The following is a 26,032-nucleotide window of genomic DNA, read 5'->3' on the forward strand; positions in this document are numbered from 1 at the left end:
TAATAATAATGTGCAAATATTGTACAATCCAGGTGTGTAAAACTCATAGAGACTTACCGAGGAAGACTCACAGCTGTAATCGCTGCCAAAGGGGATTCTAACATGTATCGACTCAGGAGCGTGAATACTTACGTAAATTAGATATTTCTTTATTTTATTTTTTATGAATTTGCAAACATTTCTAAAAACACGTTTTCACTTTGACATTGTGTGGTATTGTATGTAGATGGGTGAGAAAAGTATATTTAATCCATTTTGAATTCAGGCTGTAATACAAGAAAATGTGGAACAAGTCTAGGGGTATGAATACTTTCTGAACCCACTGTATATATATATATATATATATGTATATAGCAATTGTTTTCACAGATAGCTAGTTGATGAAAAAAAGCTACATTTTCATCAAACAGATTTGGTCCATGTTTAGGTGATGCATCCCAGGATGATCTTTATCTTAGACAGCAACTCATATATTTTAGATTTACATTTTTAGTCATTTAACAGACACTCTTATCCAGAGCGACTTACAGTAGTGAATGCACACATTTCATACATTTTTTCTTCATACTGGTCCCCTGTGGGAATCGAACCCACAACCCTGGCGTTGCAACTGAGCCACACCTAAAGTGCTCTAATCCACTCCTAAAGTGAACACTGTTTATCATTCAAAAGGGATGGGGGGGAGGGTTGGAAGGCAGCCTGCTGTTGTCATGCAACACGGTTTCCCTCTCTCTGTCTCTCATGTGTGATGTTGGGATGTAGAAGTGTATAGGCGAGAGAAGGTAGCTAGGTAACTCATTGAGCTGTGTCTTCCCCCCTGGATGAGGTGCTGTATAGTATATGCTAATCTACAGTAACTCCTCTACTCAAGGGATTCCTAATCCCTCACCCCACCGTGAATCTCAGGTCCATCTGCACATTGTCTGGTTTGCTACCAAGCGAGTGGCTTTAGGTTGGATAGGTCTGGCTTGTTAAAGAACTTGGCTTGTTTCTCCTCTTTTTTTTCATCATCTCTCTCTATGCACATAGTTTTCAAGGCACTGTTTTGTCTGGCACTGTGTTTGGTCTTGATATCTCTTACACCAGCTTGTGTTTGATTTCTGGATTTCTGGCATGTTCTTTAGAATAAGTAGTAATGCTTTAACAAATACGTACACCATATATTTTCTCTCAACACAATACTTACAAAAGAAAGACCAAACCATGAAAAGCACATGAAGCCTATTGTTAAAATAAACATACACTTATCTTGAGCCTCTCTCGAACAGTTTTTTGTGCAGATTTAAAAAACTCTGTTGATTTATATTTTAACACCTTTGCACAAGTCCTGAATTCAGTTTGTATAAACATCTGACAGAGATAACAAACCTCCACGCTATGATTATGTCCTAATTATATAGAACATCTGTTTGTTTTAATCAATCCTGGCTGTCATTGTCGGAGCAGAAAGACTCAAATAAATTTCAAACATGTGGAGAGGAAGTGGGTGTCTGCATCCAAAATGACCCCCTATTCCCTATTGTGCACTTCTTTTAAACAGAGCACTATGTGCCATGGTCAAAAGTAGTGCACTATATAGGGAATAAATTGTGATTTAGGATGCAGGCAGCTTCTCATGGAGCTGCCAAAACTCTGTAACTATAATTTTGTACCTTCCCTTCTATAAAGACCTGACATTCCTGTGGTGGAGTAGTCAACAGATATTACTGTGATGGAGTAGTCAACAGATATTACTGTGGTGGAGTAGTCAACAGATATTACTGTGGTGGAGTAGTCAACAGATAATACTGTGGTGGAGTAGTCAACAGATAATACTGTGGTGGAGTAGTCAACAGATATTACTGTGGTGGAGTAGTCAACAGATAATACTGTGGTGGAGTAGTCAACAGATAATACTGTGGTGGAGTAGTCAACAGATATTACTGTGATGGAGTAGTCAACAGATATTACTGTGGTGGAGTAGTCAACAGATATTACTGTGGTGGAGTAGTCAACAGATATTACTGTGGTGGAGTAGTCAACAGATATTACTGTGATGGAGTAGTCAACAGATATTACTGTGATGGAGTAGTCAACAGATATTACTGCGATGGAGTAGTCAACAGATATTACTGTGGTGGAGTAGTCAACAGATATTACTGTGATGGAGTAGTCAACAGATATTACTGTGGTGGAGTAGTCAACAGATATTACTGTGATGGAGTAGTCAACAGATATTACTGTGATGGAGTAGTCAACAGATATTACTGTGGTGGAGTAGTCAACAGATAATACTGTGGTATAGTAGTCAACAGATATTACTGTGGTGGAGTAGTCAACAGATATTACTGTGGTGGAGTAGTCAACAGATATTACTGTGATGGAGTAGTCAACAGATATTACTGTGATGGAGTAGTCAACAGATATTACTGTGATGGAGTAGTCAACAGCTATTACTGTGATGGAGTAGTCAAATGATACTTCTGTGGTGGAGTAGTCAACAGATACTACTGTGGTGGAGTAGTCAATAGCTTGACATTGCTGTGGTGGAGTAGTCAACTTCTTGACATTGCTGTGGTGGAGTGGTCAACAGCTTGACATTGCTGTGGTGGAGTAGTCAACTTCTTGACATTGCTGTGGTGGAGTGGTCAACAGCTTGACATTGCTGGGGTGGAGTAGTTAACTTCTTGACGTTGCTGTGGTGGAGTAGTTAACTTCTTGACGTTGCTTTGGAGGAGTAGCCAACAGGTTGAGATTGATGTGGAGGTGAAGCCAACAGCTTGAATACATTTGAGAAAAACAGGATAATCCAAGTCTGATATAATTGAATGTCTTTCTTTGTGGAATAAATTGCCGGCCATGTTATCTTTAACGGAAGGACTCGCTAAACAGTCCCTTCTCTTATTGATCCTATCAAACCTTTACCTAACCTTAAGGCCAATTGAATACTTTTGGCTTCAGTTTTTGGAAGAAGGGTAATCGACTGACAAGCTTGACAAGTAATTTACGTGAGGCGATTAGCACAACAAAAACAGATCTTAGAGGTGTTTAGTGACTGTGAAGTATAAAGGAGAATTCTCTCCACACGCTGGTGGTAGTCCTGGAAACCTGTCTTTTCAATGCTCATTAATACACACACACCCACACATACACTCGGTTTAATGAAGGAAATACTTTTCTTTCTTCCTTTTTGCTCATAATGGCATCATAAAGCAGTTCTTCTTTCAGCGTTTTAATTGTAAGGATTTAGTTTAGTCAACCCTCTGATAGTCCTAAATGAACTTGTATGCTGTTTGTGGATCTCTGTTTTTGGCAGCGCTTGGGCCTCCTTTGAGCCAAGATTTTTTTCTCCCTCTCTACCCCCATTCTGTTTTTCTCCCCTGTCTGCCTTATCAAAGAACAACAAGGGCTTTATCTCTATACCACAGTGGTGGAGGGCAAGTACTTTTCCAAAGAGGCACAGACAACCCCCCCGTGAGCATAAAGACCCATGTGTTAATGTCGTTTTTCATTCAGAAATCTCGTATTGCTATAGCCGCTCTAGAGATGGAGAAAATGTAGATTATTGTGGTGAGGCTATGATATTTTTTAATGAAACATTTGTTCTAATCAGTCTAAATAATAGATTGAATACCAACTGAAACACAATAGCATTATAAGGGCAATATAATCAAGTTGTCAGTGTTTTATTTTCCTCGTGAGATGCAATGTGAGACTGAGACTGATCGTGTTATAAAATAAAATTATATTCACTTTGAAATTGCCCTTTTTCTCCAAACTGTCCATTGTAACCAAAAGCCTCCTCACATTTATAAAATTGCATGTAATAACACGTCAGTCATTTCACTGTTAATTGTCTTCAATGTTAAAGCATTTAAAAAAAAAAAAATTTACTTGGCAAAGAATGACCTGACAATATTTAATTTAAGTTCATTCCTTTTAAAATATGATTACAGTCAAAGGTGTAGAATGTATTGGAGGTAAAAAATAAAATAAAATAGGATTACCCTTTATTTTGTTTTTCACAATGTGACTCATCTATGTTCTCTTTTCATGAAGAACGGCTAGCATTTGTGGCTATTGACCTCCCTATGGAGTGTTTCCCTATGGAGTGTTTCCCTATGGAGTGTTTCCCTATGGAGTGTTTCCCTATGGAGTGTTTCCCTATGGAGTGTTTCCCTATGGAGTGTTACCATCGTGCTCCTGGAAAAAGGTCACCACATGAACTTCTGTAACTCTCCAGAGAAATCAAAGAACTACTCCCTTTGAGAGGAGATCTACAAACTGGTACAATCCTCAGACAGACCTTTTCTAATCAAAGTCACTTCATCCACCCCTCCTTCCCTTTATCTAAATTGGACCAGTGGGAAAAGGAGGACACGGTGCAGCCTCGTCAAAAGGGTTAATCTATTATAATCATATCATGGGCAGTACCTGTCAATTAAAAGACTTATGCTATAAGTTGTTACCATTGATTTTTGAATAGTATGGCATTACCCTTGACTGCTATATCTCAGAAGACCGCTGATTTTAGGTTCTAAGCCGACTGTATCAATTAGACTGCCGTGACGTAATACGATATTCGTCAGAGAAGACGTGACAATGATGGAGACTTGTCTTGTTAGACATGCAAGAACAATCCCATAACAGGCAACCAATTAGTCTGACATTTTCCCCAAATGCCGTATCCAAGGTGATTGAATTATCTCCCTCTGCAGCTGAACATACCAGCATTGTCCACCATACCGAAACATATGAAAAAACATATTGTTCTGTGGTGTTTTCAGACCAAGCATCATGTGATGTTAAATGAGCGTTGTGTTTCCATGTGTTTCCCTCCAGACCCAGCATCACGTGACGTTAAATGAACGTTGTGTTTCCATGTGTTTCCCTCCAGACCCAGCATCATGTGACGTTAAATGAACGTTGTGTTTCCATGTGTTTCCCTCCAGACCCAGCATCATGTGACGTTAAATGAACGTTGTGTTTCCATGTGTTTCCCTCCAGACCCAGCATCACGTGACTTTAAATGAACGTTGTGTTTCCATGTGTTTCCCTCCAGACCCAGCATCACGTGACGTTAAATGAACGTTGTGTTTCCATGTGTTTAGCCTCCAGACCAAGCATTGTGTGACGTTAAATGAGCGTTGTGTTTCCATATGTTTCCCTCCAGACCCAGCATCACGTGACGTTAAATGAACGTTGTGTTTCCATGTGTTTCCCTCCAGACCCAGCATCATGTGACGTTAAATGAACGTTGTGTTTCCATGTGTTTCCCTCCAGACCCAGCATCATGTGACGTTAAATGAACGTTGTGTTTCCATGTGTTTCCCTCCAGACCCAGCATCACGTGACTTTAAATGAACGTTGTGTTTCCATGTGTTTCCCTCCAGCAGACCCAGCATCACGTGACGTTAAATTAACGTTGTGTTTCCATGTGTTTCCCTCCAGACCCAGCATCACGTGACTTTAAATGAACGTTGTGTTTCCATGTGTTTCCCTCCAGACCCAGCATCACGTGACTTTAAATGAACGTTGTGTTTCCATGTGTTTCCCTCCAGCAGACCCAGCATCACGTGACGTTAAATGAACGTTGTGTTTCCATGTGTTTCCCTCCAGACCCAGCATCACGTGACGTTAACTGAACGTTGTGTTTCCAGCATTGTGTGATGTTAAAGTATTACAGTTACGTACTGCTTTGGTGTTGTGTGTTTTTAGACCAACCACCAGTGATGTTAAATTAACGTTGTGTTTTGGTGTGTTTCCATCAGACTCAGCGTCGCGTGACGTTCCACCTCCCGGACGGTTCTCAGGAGAGCTGTAGCGACAGTGGTCTAGGGGACCACGAGCCCAGCAGCACTGCCAGCACCACTCAGCCTCTCCCCCTTGGCTTCCCCCAGGAAGAGTACTACCAACAGACCTCGCCCAACAGCCGCACCGAGGGAGACGGAAACTCTGACCCTGAGTCCAGTAAGTGGCTACTGTCCAAGGATTTACTATCTTTCCTTTTGTTTATTTTACCAGGTTGTCCCATTGAGTTCAACATACCGTTGAAGACCAGGGAAAGAGCTTCTCTCTGTAATAAACTGGCCTTGATATATTCATCACATGGTTTATCTTATAAGAAGAGCACGCTATTGTATCTTTATGTACTTGAACAAGAAGGACATAAAATGTTATGGTCAATTTTCCCTACAGTCCATTAAATAAGGAGGTCAAAATATATATATTTTCAAGAAAGACCTGACCCTTGGCTAAGAGCAGCTTGGTCTGGCCAATAAACTAGCAATTCTACTTAATCATGTTTTATCTTCTATAATTAACTATAGGAGGAGCACTCTATCAGCATTATATAAGGGGTTAACTATATAAAGAGTCTCTATCAGCATTATATAAGGGGTTAACTATATAAAGAGTCTCTATCAGCATTATATAAGGGGTTAACTATATAAGAGTCTCTATCAGCATTATATAAGGGGTTAACTATATAAAGAGTCTCTATCAGCATTATATAAGGGGTTAACTATATAAGAGTCTCTATCAGCATTATATAAGGGGTTAACTATATAAAGAGTCTCTATCAGCATTATATAAGGGGTTAACTATATAAGAGTCTCAATCAGCATTATATAAGGGGTTAACTATATAAGAGTCTCTATCAGCATTATATAAGTGGTTAATAATATAAAGAGTCTCTAGCAGCATTATATAAGGGGTTAACTAAGGGAGGAGCACTCTATCAGCATTATATAAGGGGTTAACTATATAAGAGTCTCTATCAGCATTATATAAGGGGTTAACTATATAAAGAGTCTCTATCAGCATTATATAAGGGGTTAACTATATAAGAGTCTCTATCAGCATTATATAAGGGGTTAACTATATAAAGAGTCTCTATCAGCATTATATAAGGGGTTAACTATATAAGAGTCTCTATCAGCATTATATAAGGGGTTAACTATATAAAGAGTCTCAATCAGCATTATATAAGGGGTTAACTATATAAGAGTCTCAATCAGCATTATATAAGGGGTTAACTATATAAGAGTCTCAATCAGCATTATATAAGGGGTTAACTATATAAGAGTCTCTATCAGCATTATATAAGTGGTTAACAATATAAAGAGTCTCTAGCAGCATTATATAAAGGGTTAACTATATAAAGAGTCTCTATCAGCATTATATAATGGGTTAACTATAGGATGAGCCTCTTGCAGCATTATATAAGGGGTTAACTATAGGAGGAGCACTCTATCAGCATTATATAAGGGGTTAACTAAGGGAGGAGCACTCTATCAGCATTATATAAGGGGTTAACTAAGGGAGGAGCACTCTATCAGCATTATATAAGGGGTTAACTAAGGGAGGAGCACTCTATCAGCATCTCAATTATAATGGTGATTACAATCTTCTACTCCAATCTAAATATCTGGTAGTTACTTTCTCTTTGACCTTGTGATGAAAAGCCCTAATACGTTTTGAAGAATAGAGGAGTCACAAGGTCGCGTGAGCTGCCTGAAAACACAATGGCATCTGCCTTGATTCTGAGAAAACCTCCACCCTATAATCACAGAACAATAGGGAGGGGAGTCAGCATAGATCTCCCTCAACTACCTACCTCTCCCTGTGTCTGTGTCCTACACATCAATGATATGGATGAATTACCATCCACGTCTCCTGTTGTCAGCGGCGACTCAATTTTCTTCTTTACGTACTTTTTTTCCCCCTCCAAAGACAGAACAAGGTGAACACTGGTTGTTTTGCCTGCACCTACATGTACAGTGTATCCTTTGTGTCTTGGCTATAAGTGAGAGAACACCCGCTCCTCCTCCATCTGCCTGCATACATCTGTCCTCTCTGGTGCTGCTCTGACAGAACCCTCGGGTGTCAGGACTCTGTCCTCTGGTGCTGCTCTGACAGAACCCTCGGGTGTCAGGACTCTGTCCTCTCTGGTGCTGCTCTGACAGAACCCTCGGGTGTCAGGACTCTGTCCTCTCTGGTGCTGCTCTGACAGAACCCTCGGGTGTCAGGACTCTGTCCTCTCTGGTGCTGCTCTGACAGAACCCTCGGGTGTCAGGACTCTGTCCTCTCTGGTGCTGCTCTGACAGAACCCTCGGGTGTCAGGACTCTGTCCTCTCTGGTGCTGCTCTGACAGAACCCTCGGGTGTCAGGACTAGTGTGAATGTGAATGCATTTGTTAAACATTAGAAAATATGGGTGGCATCCGACAATAGACTGCAATTTACATACATAGTATTTGGGATCTTTGTATTTTGTGATGTGCTTTCTGTTGGTGAGACCAAGCGGACAGAATAGAGAGACATCTCTGATGATAATAACCAGTTAGATAGATGTTATTAAACCAAGCGGACAGAATAGAGAGACATCTCTGATGATGATAATAACCAGTTAGATAGATGTTAATAGACCAAGCGAACAGAATAGAGAGACATCTCTGATGATGATAATAACCAGTTAGAAAGATGTTATTTTCCCCATCCAAGCAAATCATCCTGCTCCTACTCAGCTGCTTTCTATAAAAATCATACCCATGACGATAATGGTGATTCATAGTAATTATGATTTATATTTGGATGTAATTGCTGCTCACCTTTTGATTAATATTCAATGATGTAAACATCTTGTACTTCGTTAAACTGCCGTCTCAAACAGTGAAATACTGTCTCTATTACATGGTCGATTCCCTTAGAAGACAATGTGCTGCACGTTAGTTGGAGATTGGAGAATGTCATGGTAATTTAAACATGTATATTTATATATAATCCTTACATTGATGTCATGTGGTCCTGGAATGAAAGCAATATTAAAAGAAGAATAACATGACCAGTCATTTGATCAGAAAGTCGTCCTTAACACTGTGTAGTTAAATAGTCCCCTTTTTCATTGTATTTTCTCTCACACCAAATGTAATTAATGTCAAAGTACTAGGAATTGCTGTATAGCAGAATAGGACTAGTTCATGATGTTCAAAAGTAACCTTGGTTTTATGACGTACCAGAATAGTTAAGTGCTGTAGATATGTTGTTTTTTGTTAAGTAGCAAAATACAGGTTTGATTCACCGGACACATCGCTACTACACAAGTAAAGAAAACCTGGAGACCGGTTGACATGTATGTTTTGCCAAGAACATGGGAAGACAACTGACTCATCCAGTCCAATATGCTCTCCCCCAAAAAAGTTCACAGATAAAACGTGACACTTTTGTTCCTGGTTCTAAAGGAGAAAATGAAGAGACAGATTCTCTCTCTCTCTCTCTCTCTCTCTCTCTCTCTCTCTCTCTCTCTCTCTCTCTCTCTCTCTCTCTCTCTCTCTCTCTCTCTCTCTCTCTCTCTCTCTCTCTCTCTCTCTCTCTCTCTCTCTCTCTCTCTCTGTTGACAGACTCAGAGATGAGTGCATTGGTGTCACGGGGGGCCCTAGATTAATTAGATATGGTTTTATCAATGGGTAGCAGGCTGCCATGGTAGGGGCAATCTCTTATCTCGTCGTCTCAATTTGTAAAAAGCAAGAACAAGGGAAAGAAGGAATGGGGGAAAGGGCAGAGAGATGGAGTAAACAGGGGTGTAGGGATAGGAGTAAACAGGGGTGTAGGGATAGGAGTAAACAGGGGTGTAGGGATAGGAGTAAACAGGGGTGTAGGGATAGGAGTAAACAGGGGTGTAGGGATAGGAGTAAACAGGGGTGTAGGGATAGGAGTAAACAGGGGTGTAGGGATAGGAGTAAACAGGGGTGTAGGGATAGGAGTAAACAGGGGTGTAGGGATAGGAGTAAACAGGGGTGTAGGGATAGGAGTAAACAGGGGTGTAGGGATAGGAGTAAACAGGGGTGTAGGGATAGGAGTAAACAGGGGTGTAGGGATAGGAGTAAACAGGCCAACTTCTAAGGCTTTGTATTCTGAAAGGTGCTTGGTATGAGCAAGGTCTTGAATGTCAACGTTGGACTGAGTATCTCTCTGTGAACTGGCTGGGGATGTGGCCTTCTTATGACAATACATTTCTCAACTCCTTTTTAAAATCTTTATTAGACCACCCTGCTCTTGAAATAAAGTTCATAAGACATTTATGTTTCTGTTATTTATGATCTAGGAGGCCATTCATTTTATGGCGCCTTTTGCTTTCCTTCCCCAGACTTACTTTATCCGACTGTCAGCACTCTTATGTTGTCGTCTCCGCCATACAACGCTCTGAGGTTTTTCATATCTCCTCCTCCTCCTCCTCCTCCTCCTCCCATCTTGGCAAACAGATTTTAAGCACAAATGAATGTCATTAGCATGTATGTTATTAGCTCCACCCTTCAAGCCACCGAACAGATGGCATTTATAAATGTACACATCCAAAACATTTAACGCAATGTTAAATCGTACCCTTCCCTTTGGGTTGTTATATCGCAACGCTTTGGCACTTAACTTCAAATACAGACGGATGTGCATGATGATGTGTCGTAGATCTATCACCATGGAAACGAGGGAGGTAACAGTTGGTTTGTGTGTTTCTCCTAGCTATGGACTATGCCAAGGTAGTTCCATGGTGTGCCGGTTATCAATAACAAATGTACTGCCTGCCAAAAAGGCTTTTGTAAAGGAACATGGCTACCTAGTTAGCTATATGTCCATGCCTTTTTGTTCTGATTCTATTCTACTCTGCAGCATCTGAACAGGCAGATTGCAGACTGATTATATTCTACTCTGCAGCATCTGAACAGGCCTACTGCAGACTGATTCTATTCTACTCTGCAGCATCTGAACAGGCCTACTGCAGACTGATTCAATTCTACTCTGCAGCATCTGAACAGGCAGATTGCAGACTGATTCTATTCTACTCTGCAGCATCTGAACAGGCAGACTGTAGACTGCAACAGTCAGTTGGGCTTAATGAGGGTCTTCATAATCATATGACTCAGTTTGCTGTTTTTCTCCAAATAAGTCAAAAATTATTAGTTTGAGAAAATGTGTAGATCGATACAACAGCATAGCTGTTCATTTCTTTCTCATCACTGTTAACGGCCATTCCAGACACCCTGTATTTGATGTGATGATAATTATTGTTATTTCTCTCAGTGAGATGGCCCATTATTAAAATCAATTAAGCTTTTGAGTTTGCATCAACATTACCAAAATAAAAAAACAATCAAATCTTGTGTGGGGGGTTTTAGGGATAGTTATTATGTTATTATGTGGGATTCCTAGGTAATAACATACTAAAAGGCTTTGGGGAAAGACGGGGTTCTCATGTCATGATGTGGTTGTAAGCTCTCAGACAAAGTTAAGTTGCTGAAAATTCTAGCTTGACAATAAATTCCTTTAAAAAAATCCCCCCCAAAAAATAAAAAATAAATCCTTCAACAATGTTCAAAACAATACACAGTTTGTACTCTGGACAATTTATAAATGTACTTATTCTAGGCCTATATTATTATGAGTCAGAGGATTTAAGAGCACTAGCTTTCATACAGTACCAGCTAAAAACATTCGTAGATGTGTATTTTAGTCAACGAGAGAAAGATAAAATACCAAAAATGATATTTCTTACTCTGTGGAATATGGTTTTCAAATGAACAGTTTATGCCTTTCTAAGATCTAAAGCGGCTATTAAAATAAGCCAATCCTTTTTATACACTGTAAGTATAATAAGATTACCGATATAAAACGTACATCAACCTACAGTTGTAGTTTTACAGTAAAAGGATTACAGATATAAAACGTACATAGACCTACAGTTGTAGTTTTACAGTAAGAGGATTACAGATCTAAATGTGCATAGACCTACAGTTGTAGTTTTATAGTAAGAGGATTACAGATATAAAACGTACATAGACCTACAGTTGTAGTTTTACAGTAAGAGGATTACAGATATAAAACGTACATAGACCTACAGTTGTAGTTTTACAGTAAGAGGATTACAGATCTAAACGTGCATAGACCTAGAGTTGTAGTTTTACAGTAAGAGGATTACAGCTCTAAACGTGCATAGACCTACAGTTGAAGTTTTACAGTAAGAGGATTACAGATATAAAACGTACATCAACCTACAGTTGTAGTTTTACAGTAAAAGGATTACAGATATAAAACGTACATAGACCTACAGTTGTAGTTTTACAGTGAGAGGATTACAGATCTAAACGTGCATAGACCTACAGTTGTAGTTTTACAGTAAGAGGATTACAGATATAAAACGTACATAGACCTACAGTTGTAGTTTTACAGTAAAAGGATTACAGATATAAAACGTACATAGACCTACAGTTGTAGTTTTACAGTAAGAGGATTACAGATCTAAACGTGCATAGACCTACAGTTGTAGTTTTACAGTAAGAGGATTACAGCTCTAAACGTGCATAGACCTACAGTTGAAGTTTTACAGTAAGAGGATTACAGATCTAAACGTGCATAGACCTACAGTTGTAGTTTTACAGTAAGAGGATTACAGATCTAAACGTACATCGACCTACAGTTGTAGTTTTACAGTAAACGTTTTTTGATGTACACTTTCCCCCTTAAGTGATTTCTGGGTAATTATGAGCACGATTATTCTTTTTGGAGGGTATTATTTATTCCAGACCTGGATTTCAATTTGATGACCTTTCCCGTCTTCATTGTAATGTTAAAAAAAACAGACGGATGACATGCGTCCTGTCTTCCGGAGTGCTTTAATCTGGTTAAAGGCTTTCAGAGTTCAGTACGGGTGCAATACTTTGATGAAACCATACTTGTAGTACTGTTTCAACTATTTCAACAGTTATGGACGTGTGTCCCCCCTCTATGCGTGGTGCTCTCTGTCTGTTTTAGCTCAGAGAACTGCCGTCTGTCAGTAGTTGGGAAAGATTCACCTCACGTCACAACAACAGAGAAAGTTCTCAGGAAGCATTGTAATCAGTCATATCTTAAGGGAAGAGGATGATATTCCACTGTACAATGAACATATCCAATCTGTCTTTCGGTCATTACGTTACGCAATTAGAAGTAATGAATGTGGTTGTTAATTACATTCATTTGTGCAAATCTCCATTCCCAGTTAAATTTCTCTATGGAAACACTGTGACACTGACCAATGACTTATCATTTGCAATGTGATCGTATCCATTCAGCCCACTAGAATTATGCATAATTAGCAGTACAATGTTATTAGCAACCAGGGGAACCCTGAACAGACATACTGAGAGAAGAGACCTGCAGTTCAGATATTGTGCAGTTAGCTAACCACAGTTTAGTAATTATAAGTATCTATATAGTATATTTCAGTTAGCTAGCCACAGCTTAGTAATGATATGTATTGATTTAGTCTATTTCAGTTAGCTAGCCACAGCTTAGTAATGATCTGTATTGATATAGTCTATAGCAGTTAGCTAGCCACAGATTAGTAATGATATAGTATATTTCTAAATATGTTCTCGTACTTTATTGTTGATTGTGGGGCTTGCAGGATTTGCAGTTCTCAGAAACAACACAGCTTTAAAAACGTGTATACTGTACATGGAACTCTATCTAGCTACCTCGCTATTGCCTGTGTTATCATCTTTCATTGATCTAGCTACCTCATCTTTATTGCCTGTGTTATCCACCTTTCATTGATCTAGCAACCTCATCTATATTGCCTGTGTTATCCATCTTCAATTGATCTAGCTACCTCATATTTATTGCCTGTGTTATACATCTTTCATTGATCTAGCTACCTCATCTTTATTGCCTGTGTTATCATCTTTCATTGATCTAGCTACCTCATCTTTATTGATTTTTTATCCATCTTTCATTGATCTAGCTACCTCATCTTTATTGCCTGTGTTATCCATCTTTCATTGGTCTAGCTACCTCATCTTCATTGCCTGTGTTATCCACCTTTCATTGATCTAGCTACCTCATCTTTATTACCTGTTTTATCCATCTTTCATTGATCTAGCTACCTTATCTTTATTACCTGTGTTATCCATCTTTCATTGATCTAGCTACCTCATTTTTATTACCTGTGTTATCCATCTTCAATTGATCTAGCTACCTCATCTTTATTTCCTGTGTTATCCATCTTTCATTGATCTAGCTACCTCATCTTTATGGCCTGTGTTATTTATCTTTCATTGATCTAGCTACCTCATCTTTATTGCTTTGTTATCCATCTTTCATTGATCTAGCTACCTCATCTTAATTACCTGTGTTATCCATCTTTCATTGATCTAGCTACCTCATCTTTATTGCCTGTGTTATCCATCTTTCATTGATCTAGCCACCTCATCTTAATTACCTGTGTTATCCATCTTTCATTGATCTAGCTACCTCATCTTTATTGACTGTGTTATCCATCTTTCATTGATCTAGCCACCTCATCTTAATTACCTGTGTTATCCATCTTTCATTGTTAGGGTTTGATTAGTGTCTGTATTTCACCATTATGAAGGTATCTCTCTAACTGCTTTGTTAGAATGTTTACACCAGATTGCTTTTGCTATTTTCTTACGTTTAATAAATAAATAACAAAATAAAAAGCCCTCAGTGCCGCAGGCGCCCAGAACTTTTTACAGCATCTGCCCCAGTGGGCCAGCAACAGAGCTAAATGAAGCAACAGTCAGAATTAACCTACATAAGATTACACCGATCCTTTTAGGATTATTTCAGATTGGTTTGTTCTTTTTTTTCCTGACCGGTTAAGGTCTCAGCCTGAGTCTGGGGGGATTTAAATGGACTCGTCTATATCCATCCTAGCCAGAGGGATTTTAGTGGGAGTCTCTCAGAGGTGATGTGGAGGGGAGCCTGTGTTTCATCTGGTTCAAATGCCACATGAGTGGTTTGGTTGAGAGACAAGCTATTGATCTGGTGGCATCAACTCAAATCACTGGAATGTCCTTCTCTAGAAGAGCCTGTTAGAAACCTATTTTTGAGAGCATTAGGAGTTACTTTGTTGTGCTGCCAAGCACTGACTGAAGTTGATACTGTGCATATGTAGCCCATAATACCAACATGCTAGGTCCTAAAGGCAACATAATACTGTAGAGTAAATCATAAACCTACATACTTCACATCAAATCATTTACATCTTCGAAACAAACTTGTTAGTTTGGGCTCACAAAGAGCATCTATTAGAGTCTATTTGTTAAATTAACTCTGCCATCCTAAAATCCCTGATTAGCTTTTTGTACTGAACTTTTAAAAGAGGTATCATACAACTTTTTAACGAGAAACTGATACCTTTCAGTGATAACAATGCATTCAACACTGCATTTAAACATCCACCATTTATTGATAGTGTGTCCTACGTGATGTTATTATTTAAAACTCAGATAGTTAAAAGGGTCTCTCCTTCCTAGGATAGGAAATCAAAGTTCAGGGAGTTAGGTAAAAAAAAGGAAATCAGCTACTTGGCAGGATATATTCTCTCTTCTCTATGTTGAGCTGCTAGTTCAAATTCTCCACCACAACCGTGATGACTTGAGTGGGTTTCAAAGACCTGTACAATTAAAATACCCATTCTCAACATGTTAACGTATTCGGTAAAGTCTCATGTCTGGTTTGGAAGTGAATCAATAGCTGCCAAGTTTCATCCTGTCTCCGGACAATGTATTCTGAACTCTGCAGGGGGTAAACAGCCCAGCACAAAAGCCCAGGCCAACATTCCACTATGTTTTATTTCACTGACGCTGTGATTCCTAAAATGGATTCTACCTTGCCCTGCATATTAAACTGACATCTATAAATGGAGGTGCAAGAGAGAGGGACACATTCTTCATTAACGCCTTGCTTCATTATCAGCTAAAGTACAGTTTACTTTCATCATAATAACTGTTATGTGGTGCTTAATAATATCTTAGACTGGACATATCTAATGATGTCTTAGACTGGACATACTGGACATATCGGACATATCTAATGATGTCTTAGACTGGACATACTGGACATTGCAATAGTTAAAGCCATTTGTTTCATATAGACTTTACATTATCTAAAGCCTTTCGTTATAGATAGGTGTTACATTATTTAAAGCCATTTGTTTCATATAGACTTTACATTATCTAAAGCCAGGAGTTATAGATAGGTGTTACATTATTTAAAGCCATTTGTATATATTTATTGGGGCGGCAGGTAACCTAGTGGTTAGAGATTTGGACTAGTAACCAAAGGAATGCAAGATTGAATCCCTGAACTGACAAGGTAAAAATCTGTCGTTCTGCCCCTGAACAAGGCAGTTAACACACTGTTCCCTGGTAGGCTGACATTGTAATTAGAATTTGTTCTTATCTGACTTGCCTAGTTAAATAAAAGTTAAATAAAAAATAAAATAGATAGCCCTTACATTATTTAAATGAATTTGCTATTTAGCTAGACGTTGCATTATTTAACTTGATTTGTTATATACGGTAGGTAGATGTTACATTTTTTTAATGAATTGGTTCTAACCAGAATAGAAAGAGGAGTGGGAGGCCCTGGTGCACAACTGAGCAAGAGGACAAGAACATTAGAGTGTCAGGTTTGAGAAACAGACGCCTCACAAGTCCTGAAACTGGCAGCTTCCTTAAATAGTACCCGCAAAACACCAGTCTCAACGTCAACAGTGAAGAGGCGACTCCGGGATGCTGGCCTTCTAGGCAGAGTTCTTCTGTCCAGCGCCTGTGTTCTTTTGCCCATCTTAATCTTTTATTTTTATTGGCCAGTCTGAGATATGGCTTTTTCTTTGCAACTCTGCCTAGAAAGCCAGCATCCCGGAGTCGCCTCTTCACTGTTGACATCGAGACTGGTGTTTTGCGGGTACTACTTAATGAAAATGCCAGTTGAGGACTTGTGAGGCGTCTGTTTCTCAAACTAGACACTCTACTGTACTTGTCCTCTTGCTCAGTAATGCACCGGGGCCTCCCAATCCACTTTCTATTCTGGTTAGAGACAGTTTGCGCTGTTCTGTGAAGGGAGTAGTACACAGTGTTGATCGAGATCTTCAGTTCTTTGGCAATTTCTCGCATGGAATAGCCTTCATTTATCAGAACAAGAATAGACCAATGAGTTTCAAAAGAAAGTTATTTGTTTCTGGCCATGTTCAGCTTGTACTCGAACCCACAAATGCTGATGCTCCAGATACTTAACTAGTCTAAAGAAGGCCAGTTTTTTTGCTTCTTTAACCAGAACAACAGTTTTCAGCTGTGCTAACATAATTGCAAAAGGGTTTTCTAATGGTCAATTAGCCTTTTAAAATGATAAACTTGGATTAGCTAACACAACGTGCCATTGGAACACAGGAGTGATGGTTTCAGATAATGGGCCTCTGTACGCCTATGTAGATATTCCATTAAAAATCGTCCGTTTCCAGCTACAATAGTAATTTACAACATTAACAATGTCTGCACTTCTGATTAATTTGATGTTATTGCAATGGACAGAAAATGTGCTTTTCATTAAAAAACAAGGACATTTCTAAGTGACCCCAGACTTTTGAAAGGTAGTGTACATAAACATAACAACATTAAAAGTCATTTGTTATACATAGACGTTACATTATTTAAAGCCATTAGTTGTAGATGTTAGATTATTTAAAGCCATTTGTAATAGATAGCCGTGACAAAAATCCCTCTCCCTTGCAAGTGTGATTCAGATAGCTCGAACACTGGACTTTTGACAACAAAAACCTGCTAGCTGGACCTTATATATATATATAACATTGCATTATTAATCTACAAATGTTGAATTATAAGGACCTATTTGTATGAAATTGTCAATGCAATAGAGGTTGATACATACAGTATACACTGAGTGTATGAAACATTCTTCTGCCCTCAGAACAGCCTCAATTTCTCAGGGCATGGACTCTACAAGGTGTCGAAAGCATTCCACAGGGATGCTGGCCCATGTTGACTCCAATGCTTCCAACAATTGTGTCAAGTTGTCTGGATGTCCTTTTGGCAGCGGACCATTCTTGATACACATGGGAAACTGTATTACAGTTCTTGACAAACTCAAAAACTCCACTGTTTTGTTTTGCCTATTCACCCTCTGATGCACATATACACATTCCGTGTCTCAATTGTCTCAAGGCTTCTTTAACGTGTCTCCTCCCCTTCATCTACACTGATTGAAGTGGATTTAACAAGTGACATCAAAAAGGGATCATAGCTTTCACCTGGATTCAGAGGAAGGCCCTAAAAATGGTCAAAGAAAGACTCCAGCCAGCCTAGTCATAGACTGTTCCCTCTGCTACCGCACGGCAAGCAGTATCGGAGCGGTAAGTCTAGGTCCAGGCGGCTTCTAAACAGCTTCTACCCACAAGCCATAAGACTCCTAAAAATCGAATCAAATGGCTACCCAGACTATTTGCATTGTCCCTCCCGTCCGTCCGTCCGTCTGTCCGTCCGTCTCCTTTACGCCGCTGCTACTCTATGTTATTATCTATGCATAGTCACTTTAAGAACTCTACCTACATGCACATATTACCTCAATTACCTCGACTAACCGGTGTCCCCGCACATTGACTCTGTACCGGTACACCCCTATATATAGCCTTGCTATTGTTATTTTACTGCAGCTCTTTAATTATTTGTTACTTTTATTTATTTGTCATTTTTTAGGTATTTGTTGGTTAAGGGCGTGTAAGCATTCCACTGTAAGGTCTACACCTGTTGTATTTGGCACATGTTACAAAAAAAAAAGAAACCGTTGATTTGATTTGATTCACCTGTTCAGTTGATCATGGAAACAGCAGGTGTTCTTAATGTTTTGTACACTCAGTGTATGTTACTGTGACACATTTCAGTTGAATGCATTCAGTAGTACAATTGACTAGGTATCCCCCTTTCTCCTTTCCCTTTCCGTTGACATCTGCATTTAAGAAGGCCTGAGGTCAGAGTTGGTTTCACTCATTTCCCTTTAAGATATAACACTATGAATAGATTGATGCACTCAGTCTCATCCCTTCCTTTCTCATTTTTCACATTCAGACTGTCTCACGGATGAGGATGGGTTTTGCTCGGCTTTAGAAGGACTTATTGACCGAAATAACTGTGCATCAATATCTCCCCCGAAGGCTGAACAGGCTCCACATCAGAGGGGTTGTATTTCCAGGTGACTCGTCCCAAATTGCACCCTATTCCCTATATAGCTGCTCTGGTCAAATGTAGTGCAGTACATACAGTAGGGGATATTGTGTAATTTGGGACACAGACTCAGACGTAATGTCTACTGACCTGTACTGTCCTTATATCCGGGGAACAGCATGTTGTTTCAATCTATAACATATGGTGAGGGCATTTTAAAACCTTCACTATTATCATTGTCAAAGCACAGATATTTGTTTATTTATTTAACCCTTATTTTACTGGGTAAATTGACTGAGAACACGTGCTCATTTACAGCAATGACCTGGGGAATAGTTACAGGCAATAGGTGATGAATGAGCCAATTGGAAACTGGGGATGATTAGGTGGCATGAGGGCCAGATTGGGAATTTATCCAGGACACCGGGGTTAACACCACTAATCTTACAAAAAATGCCATGGGATCTTTAGTGACCACACAGAGTCAATACCCTGGGGTATTGCAATATTTTTTTAGACTAGAAGAAGAAGTTTATCCTACTGTCCCTCCAACATCCCTTTCCAACAACATCTGGTCTCCAATCCAGGACCAACCCTGCTTAGCTTCAGAGGCAAGCCAGCAGTGGGATGCAGGGTGGTATGCTGCTGGCTAAAATATTGTGTTGTATGAACATAACAAGATAAATTGGATGGCTGATTATGTGAATAATCCATGCTTTAATGGCTAACATGGTGTGTTTAAGGTAATTAGTCTGTCTGTGACCTTTGTAAAATAATTCCGGACCGTCACAATCCTCATTTTTTCATTTTATTATAAAACCAGACCGGAATAATAGTATCTAATGTATTCTAAATCTAGATTAACTTTGGACTGAAATGCAATGACTAATCACAATAAATTATAATTTTGTTATTTGGAATTGAGTTACATATTTCATTACTTGTCAAAAGCAACACTTTTTTACATTTCTAAGTACTGTGCAAAAAATCTACAAGAACATAATCCATTTCATATTTCTGGGTCCAATCCTGATCCGAATACTAAATACCACGTTGTGACATTATGCAATGCAACATGGTCAAATGACACCCAGCACTACTGTCATGTTGAAATCTCAGAACACTATATGACATCTCCATGCACAGCAATTTAATCCAGGTGTTCCCGTGCATGCCTGAGTCATATTACTCCACGCACCTAAAACCCCTCTATCCCTTCCGTAATCGATGTACGGTATACACCGTATAGCTCTGATAAATTGGTGTCTTCAGACAAATGGATCACTTCAGAGGACCACTCACAGGGCGGTAACACAGACAAATGGATCACTTCAGAGGACCACTCACAGGGCGGTAACACAGACAATGGATCACTTCAGAGGACCACTCACAGGGCGGTAACACAGACAAATGGATCACTTCAGAGGACCACTCACAGGGCGGTAACACAGACAAATGGATCACTTCAGAGGACCACTCACAGGGCGGTAACACAGACAAATGGATCACTTCAGAGGACCACTCACAGGGCGGTAACACAGACAAATGGATCACTTCAGAGGACCACTCACAGGGCGGTAACACAGACAAATGGATCACTTCAGAGGACCACTCACAGGGCGGTAACACAGACAAATGGATCACTTCAGAGGACCACTCACAGGGCGGTAACACAGACAAATGGATCACTTCAGAGGACCACTCACAGGGCGGTAACACAGACAAATGGATCACTTCAGAGGACCACTCACAGGGCGGTAACACAGACAAATGGATCACTTCAGAGGACCACTCACAGGGCGGTAACACAGACAAATGGATCACTTCAGAGGACCACTCACAGGGCGGTAACACAGACAAATGGATCACTTCAGAGGACCACTCACAGGGCGGTAACACAGACAAATGGATCACTTCAGAGGACCACTCACAGGGCGGTAACACAGACAAATGGATCACTTCAGAGGACCACTCACAGGGCGGTAACACAGACAAATGGATCACTTCAGAGGACCACTCACAGGGCGGTAACACAGACAAATGGATCACTTCAGAGGACCACTCACAGGGCGGTAACACAGACAAATGGATCACTTCAGAGGACCACTCACAGGGCGGTAACACAGACAAATGGAATGAGTTTAGGAAAAGAAGAAGAGCTTTGCTGAATGGGTTGAAACGGATTTCAGTTAGGACACCACCGACACGGAGGACGGATTTCAGTTAGGACACCACCGACACGGAGGACGGATTTCAGTTAGGACACCACCGACACGGAGGACGGATTTCAGTTAGGACACCACCGACACGGAGGACGGATTTCAGTTAGGACACCACCGACACGGAGGACGGATTTCAGTTAGGACACCACCGACACGGAGGACGGATTTCAGTTAGGACACCACCGACACGGAGGACGGATTTCAGTTAGGACACCACCGACACGGAGGACGGATTTCAGTTAGGACACCACCGACACGGAGGACGGATTTCAGTTAGGACACCACCGACACGGAGGACGGATTTCAGTTAGGACACCACCGACACGGAGGACGGATTTCAGTTAGGACACCACCGACACGGAGGACGGATTTCAGTTAGGACACCACCGACACGGAGGACGGATTTCAGTTAGGACACCACCGACACGGAGGACGGATTTCAGTTAGGACACCACCGACACGGAGGACGGATTTCAGTTAGGACACCACCGACACGGAGGACGGATTTCAGTTAGGACACCACCGACACGGAGGACGGATTTCAGTTAGGACACCACCGACACGGAGGACGGATTTCAGTTAGGACACCACCGACACGGAGGACGGATTTCAGTTAGGACACCACCGACACGGAGGACGGATTTCAGTTAGGACACCACCGACACGGAGGACGGATTTGAGAAGAAAAGAGAGTTGCGGGAGGTGGGAGCTGAATTGAGGAGAGATGAGTTGAGGAAGGTGGGAGTTGAATTGAGGAGAGTTGAGGAAGGTGGGAGCTGAATTGAGGAGAGGAGAGATGAGGATTGTGGGAGCTGAATTGAGGAGAGTTGAGGAAGGTGGGAGCTAAATTGAGGAGAGATGAGTTGAGGAAGGTGGGAGTTGAATTGAGGAGAGTTGAGGAAGGTGGGAGCTGAATTGAGGAGAGGAGAGATGAGGATTGTGGGAGCTGAATTGAGGAGAGATGAGGAAGGTGGGAGCTCAATTGAGGAGAGATGAGGAAGGTGGGAGCTGAATTGAGGAGAGGAGAGATGAGGAAGGTGGGAGATGAATTGAGGAGAGGAGAGCTGAGGAAGGTGGGAGCTGAATTGACGAGAGGAGAGTTGAGGAAGGTGGGAGCTGGGAGGCCCTGTAGCTAGCTGCAGGAAATGTTTGTCCTAACAGAAAATGACAGGAGACTTTGGAAAGGGCTTGACATTGGACACATAAACCTGGCAGATGTGCTCTATCATAATCGGGCCAATTGAAGCATTCACTACATTTGCCATGGTCAAGTTCTCAGACCTAGCTGGCTTCTCTCTCTTCTGTGAGGAGAGAGAAATGCAAGAGGCAAGCGGCAGTGACATCTGTGAGACCTCAAGGCTATGTAGCAGCTACGAGGTCAGTCATCTGCCATGCCATGCCATGAATGCTACTGCAAAACTGGCTTCTTTTTCCCTGCCAACAAACACAGGCAGTCTGTGTCTAACGGTCCTTTTGTCCCCCATTCCCCCCTCAGACTCCTGGCTTGATTGAACTGATTTCTCCTCTAATTCTATTTAACTACAGCTCCTCACTGGATGTGGGTGTCAGGTGTTTGTCAAACAGTAACGTGTTTAGACAACAACAACAAAAAACACAATATAAATATAATCTCAGAATGAATCATGAATACCGTGGAGAAATCACAACAAAAAGAGGAGATTTTACACTTTTTTTATTTTTATTTGAGGTCATATTTTAAATTCGCTGTCTTCCCAATCTGGTGTGTCTATTGTGCTAGGAAACATGGATTTGGAAATAGGCAATGAAAATTGCTGAATGAATTCTGTCTGAAACAGTCATGTATAAGTTCTGTATGATGTACAGTGAATAGCATAAACTATACTTTAGAGAGAAGGGAGACATACTTAAGCAATAAGGCAGAGGGGGTGTGGTATATGACCTATATACCACAGCTAAGGGTTGTTCTTATGCACGACGCAACACGGAGTACCTGGATACAGCCCTTAGCCGTGGTATATTGGCAATATATCACAAACCCACGAGGTGCCTTATTGCTTTTATAAACCGGTTGCCAACACAGTAAGGCAACGAACTACAAATCTAAATTGAAAATGTTGTTTTAATAAACAAATTCAGAATAAATACATTCTGCCAGAAAAGCAGTTGGGACAAACGTCTCGTTGCTAGACTGGTTGCTATGCAACATATCCACAGGCTAGCTAGCAAGATAACATTAAATGTATGCAAAAACCACGCATTAGTGTCACTTCTAGAATGACTAACATATGACAATTATTAATTAATGTTGATCTGAATGTTGACATGTATTGTGCACGAATGAAAAAAATGTCCCATGTTATTGTTTGTTGTTGGCTTGCCCATGTTATTGTTTGTTGTTGGCTTGCCCATGTTATTGTTTGTTGTTGGCTTGCCCATGTTATTGTTTGTTGTTGGCTTGCCCATGTTATTGTTTGTTGTTGGCTTGCCCATGTTGTCGTTTGTTGGCTCCATGCTGCTGGAAATGGATGCCGTTCTTTTAGCTGGGTGAGCTGCTGCTGTGATGTCAGAGAGAATAGTGCTCCACTGCTTCCTCGCTTCCAGATTTGTCCTCCAGTAACTTTGAAGAGACGTTACGAATCTGTGTCCTCTGACAGACAGTATTTCTCATGCCTCTAGTCAAGCATCCAACAGTTTCTGGATCATGGTGGTTGAGAGGCAGTGGTTTGTGTAAATCTGAGACGGGCTAGCTATTTTGCCAATCTTTGTCGGCTCTTTTGTGTACCGGAAACACATAAGACAACATAACGTTAGCTAATAGTTAGGCCTATAAAACTACCAGTTATATTGTCAAGGTACATTAGAATGGGCTCCCGAGTGGTTTGCTCCTGGACTGTATCACAACTGGCTGTGATTGGGAGTCCCATAGGGCAGCGCACAATTGGCTGAGCGTTATCCGGGTTAGGGTTTGGCCGGAATATGCCGTCATTGTAAATAAGAATTTGTTCTTGACTCATTTGCCTAGTTAAATAAAGGTTAAATTAAAAAATAAAGATTTAACTAGCTAGCTAACAGTTACATGCTATATGTAGCCGTTCACTGGTGGGCAGCTTTGTCACACCCCTCTTCTCTTGTCACGCCCCTCTTTCCTTTGTCACGCCCCTCTTCCCTTTGTCACGCCCCTTTTCCCTTTGTCACACCCCTCTTCCCTTTGTCACACCCCTCTTCCCTTTGTCACACCCCTCTTCCCTTTGTCACGCCCCTCGTTCCTTTGTCATGCCCTTTTTCCCTTTGTCACGCCCCTCTTTCCTTTGTCACGCCCCTCTTCCCTTTGTCACGCCCCTCTTCCCTTTGTCACGCCCTTTTTCCCTTTGTCACGCCCCTCTTCCCTTATTCACACCCCTCTTCCCTTTGTCACACCCCTCTTCCCTTTGTCACACCCCTCTTTCCTTTGTCACGCCCCTCTTCCCTTTGCCACGCCCCTCTTCCCTTTGTCACGCCCCTCTTCCCTTTGCCACGCCTCTCTTTCCTCAACTTTTTAATTTCGCCAACAGACACATTGTTGCTCGTTATGAAAATGATATACTCCATGCCAGACTGAGAAGGGGGTTGTTGATATGTCAGTTCACACCAGCTCTGAATCCAGCGTAGCTGCTAATCCCAGCCATATTCTTCAACATAGAATGACGTTCAGCTCTGTTTTTTATTGTATTCCCAAACTCACAATATATCCCTGTTTCTGCACACCAGTCAGTGAAGCAGGTAAGTGCCCACTGTGTTTGTTTCACAGTGTTCTTTTCATTTCGTTTTCTTTCAAGTTAATCTAAATATTTATTTTCCACATCGGCCTGTCCAACTATTGTTGATATAGCCATTTTATGGAGGTGAAAAGGCACAATGATATCAAGGTGAAAAGGATAAACGTCCTAGTCATGGTATATGGTCTCACATACACATGGCTAAATGCTGTTTTAGCCAATCAGCATCCAGTATCCAAACTTCCCGGTTTATAAAGAGACATTAAACATGGCTTAGAGTGAGTCAGGGGGAAAGAAAATACACATATCAAAACAGACCCAGTTAAATAGAGTTGTATAGAGAGAGTAGAGCATCTCCTAAAGACAAACCCAGTTAAATAGAGTTGTATAGAGAGAGTAGAGCATCTCCTAAAGACAGACCCAGTTAAATATAGTTGAATAGAGAGAGTAGAGCATCTCATGAAGACAAACCCAGTTAAATAGAGTTGAATAGAGAGAGTAGAGCATCTCCTAAAGACAGACCCAGTTAAATATCAAATCAAATCAAATCAAATTTATTTATATAGCCCTTCGTACATCAGCTGAAATCTCAAAGTGCTGTACAGAAACCCAGCCTAAAACCCCAAACAGCAAGCAATGCATGTGAAAGAAGCACGGTGGCTGGGAAAAACTCCCTAGGAAAAACTCCTGAGAAAGGCCAAAAACCTAGGAAGAAACCTAGAGAGGAACCAGGCTATGAGGGGTGGCCAGTCCTCTTCTGGCTGTGCCGGGTGGATATTATAACAGAACATGGTCAAGATGTTAAAATGTTCGTAAATGACCAGCATGGTCAAATAATAATAATCATAGTAATTGTCGAGGGTGCAACAAGCACGTCCGGTGAACAGGTCAGGGTTCCGTAGCCGCAGGCAGAACAGTTGAAACTGGAGCAGCAGCATGGCCAGGTGGACTGGGGACAGCAAGGAGTCATCATGCCAGGTAGTCCTAGGGCTCAGGTCCTCCGAGAGAAAGAAAGAAAGAAAGAGAGAATTAGAGAGAGCATATTTACATTCACACAGGACACCGGATAAGACAAGAGA

General features: G+C 40.8%; 1 protein-coding gene across 1 annotated transcript in view; it reads left to right on the forward strand.

Moving 5' to 3' along the window:
* Positions 1-26,032, forward strand: part of LOC115205748 (protocadherin-11 X-linked) — a 332,013-nt gene that overhangs the window by 196,757 nt on the left and 109,224 nt on the right. Inside the window, exon 5 of the mRNA XM_029772033.1 lies at positions 5,751-5,949. Within this exon, the coding sequence (XP_029627893.1) occupies positions 5,751-5,949 (199 nt within the window). The remainder of the gene's footprint in view (positions 1-5,750; positions 5,950-26,032) is intronic.

This window comes from Salmo trutta, chromosome 13, assembly GCF_901001165.1.
Source record: "Salmo trutta chromosome 13, fSalTru1.1, whole genome shotgun sequence".
NCBI classification, from domain to species: domain Eukaryota; kingdom Metazoa; phylum Chordata; class Actinopteri; order Salmoniformes; family Salmonidae; genus Salmo; species Salmo trutta.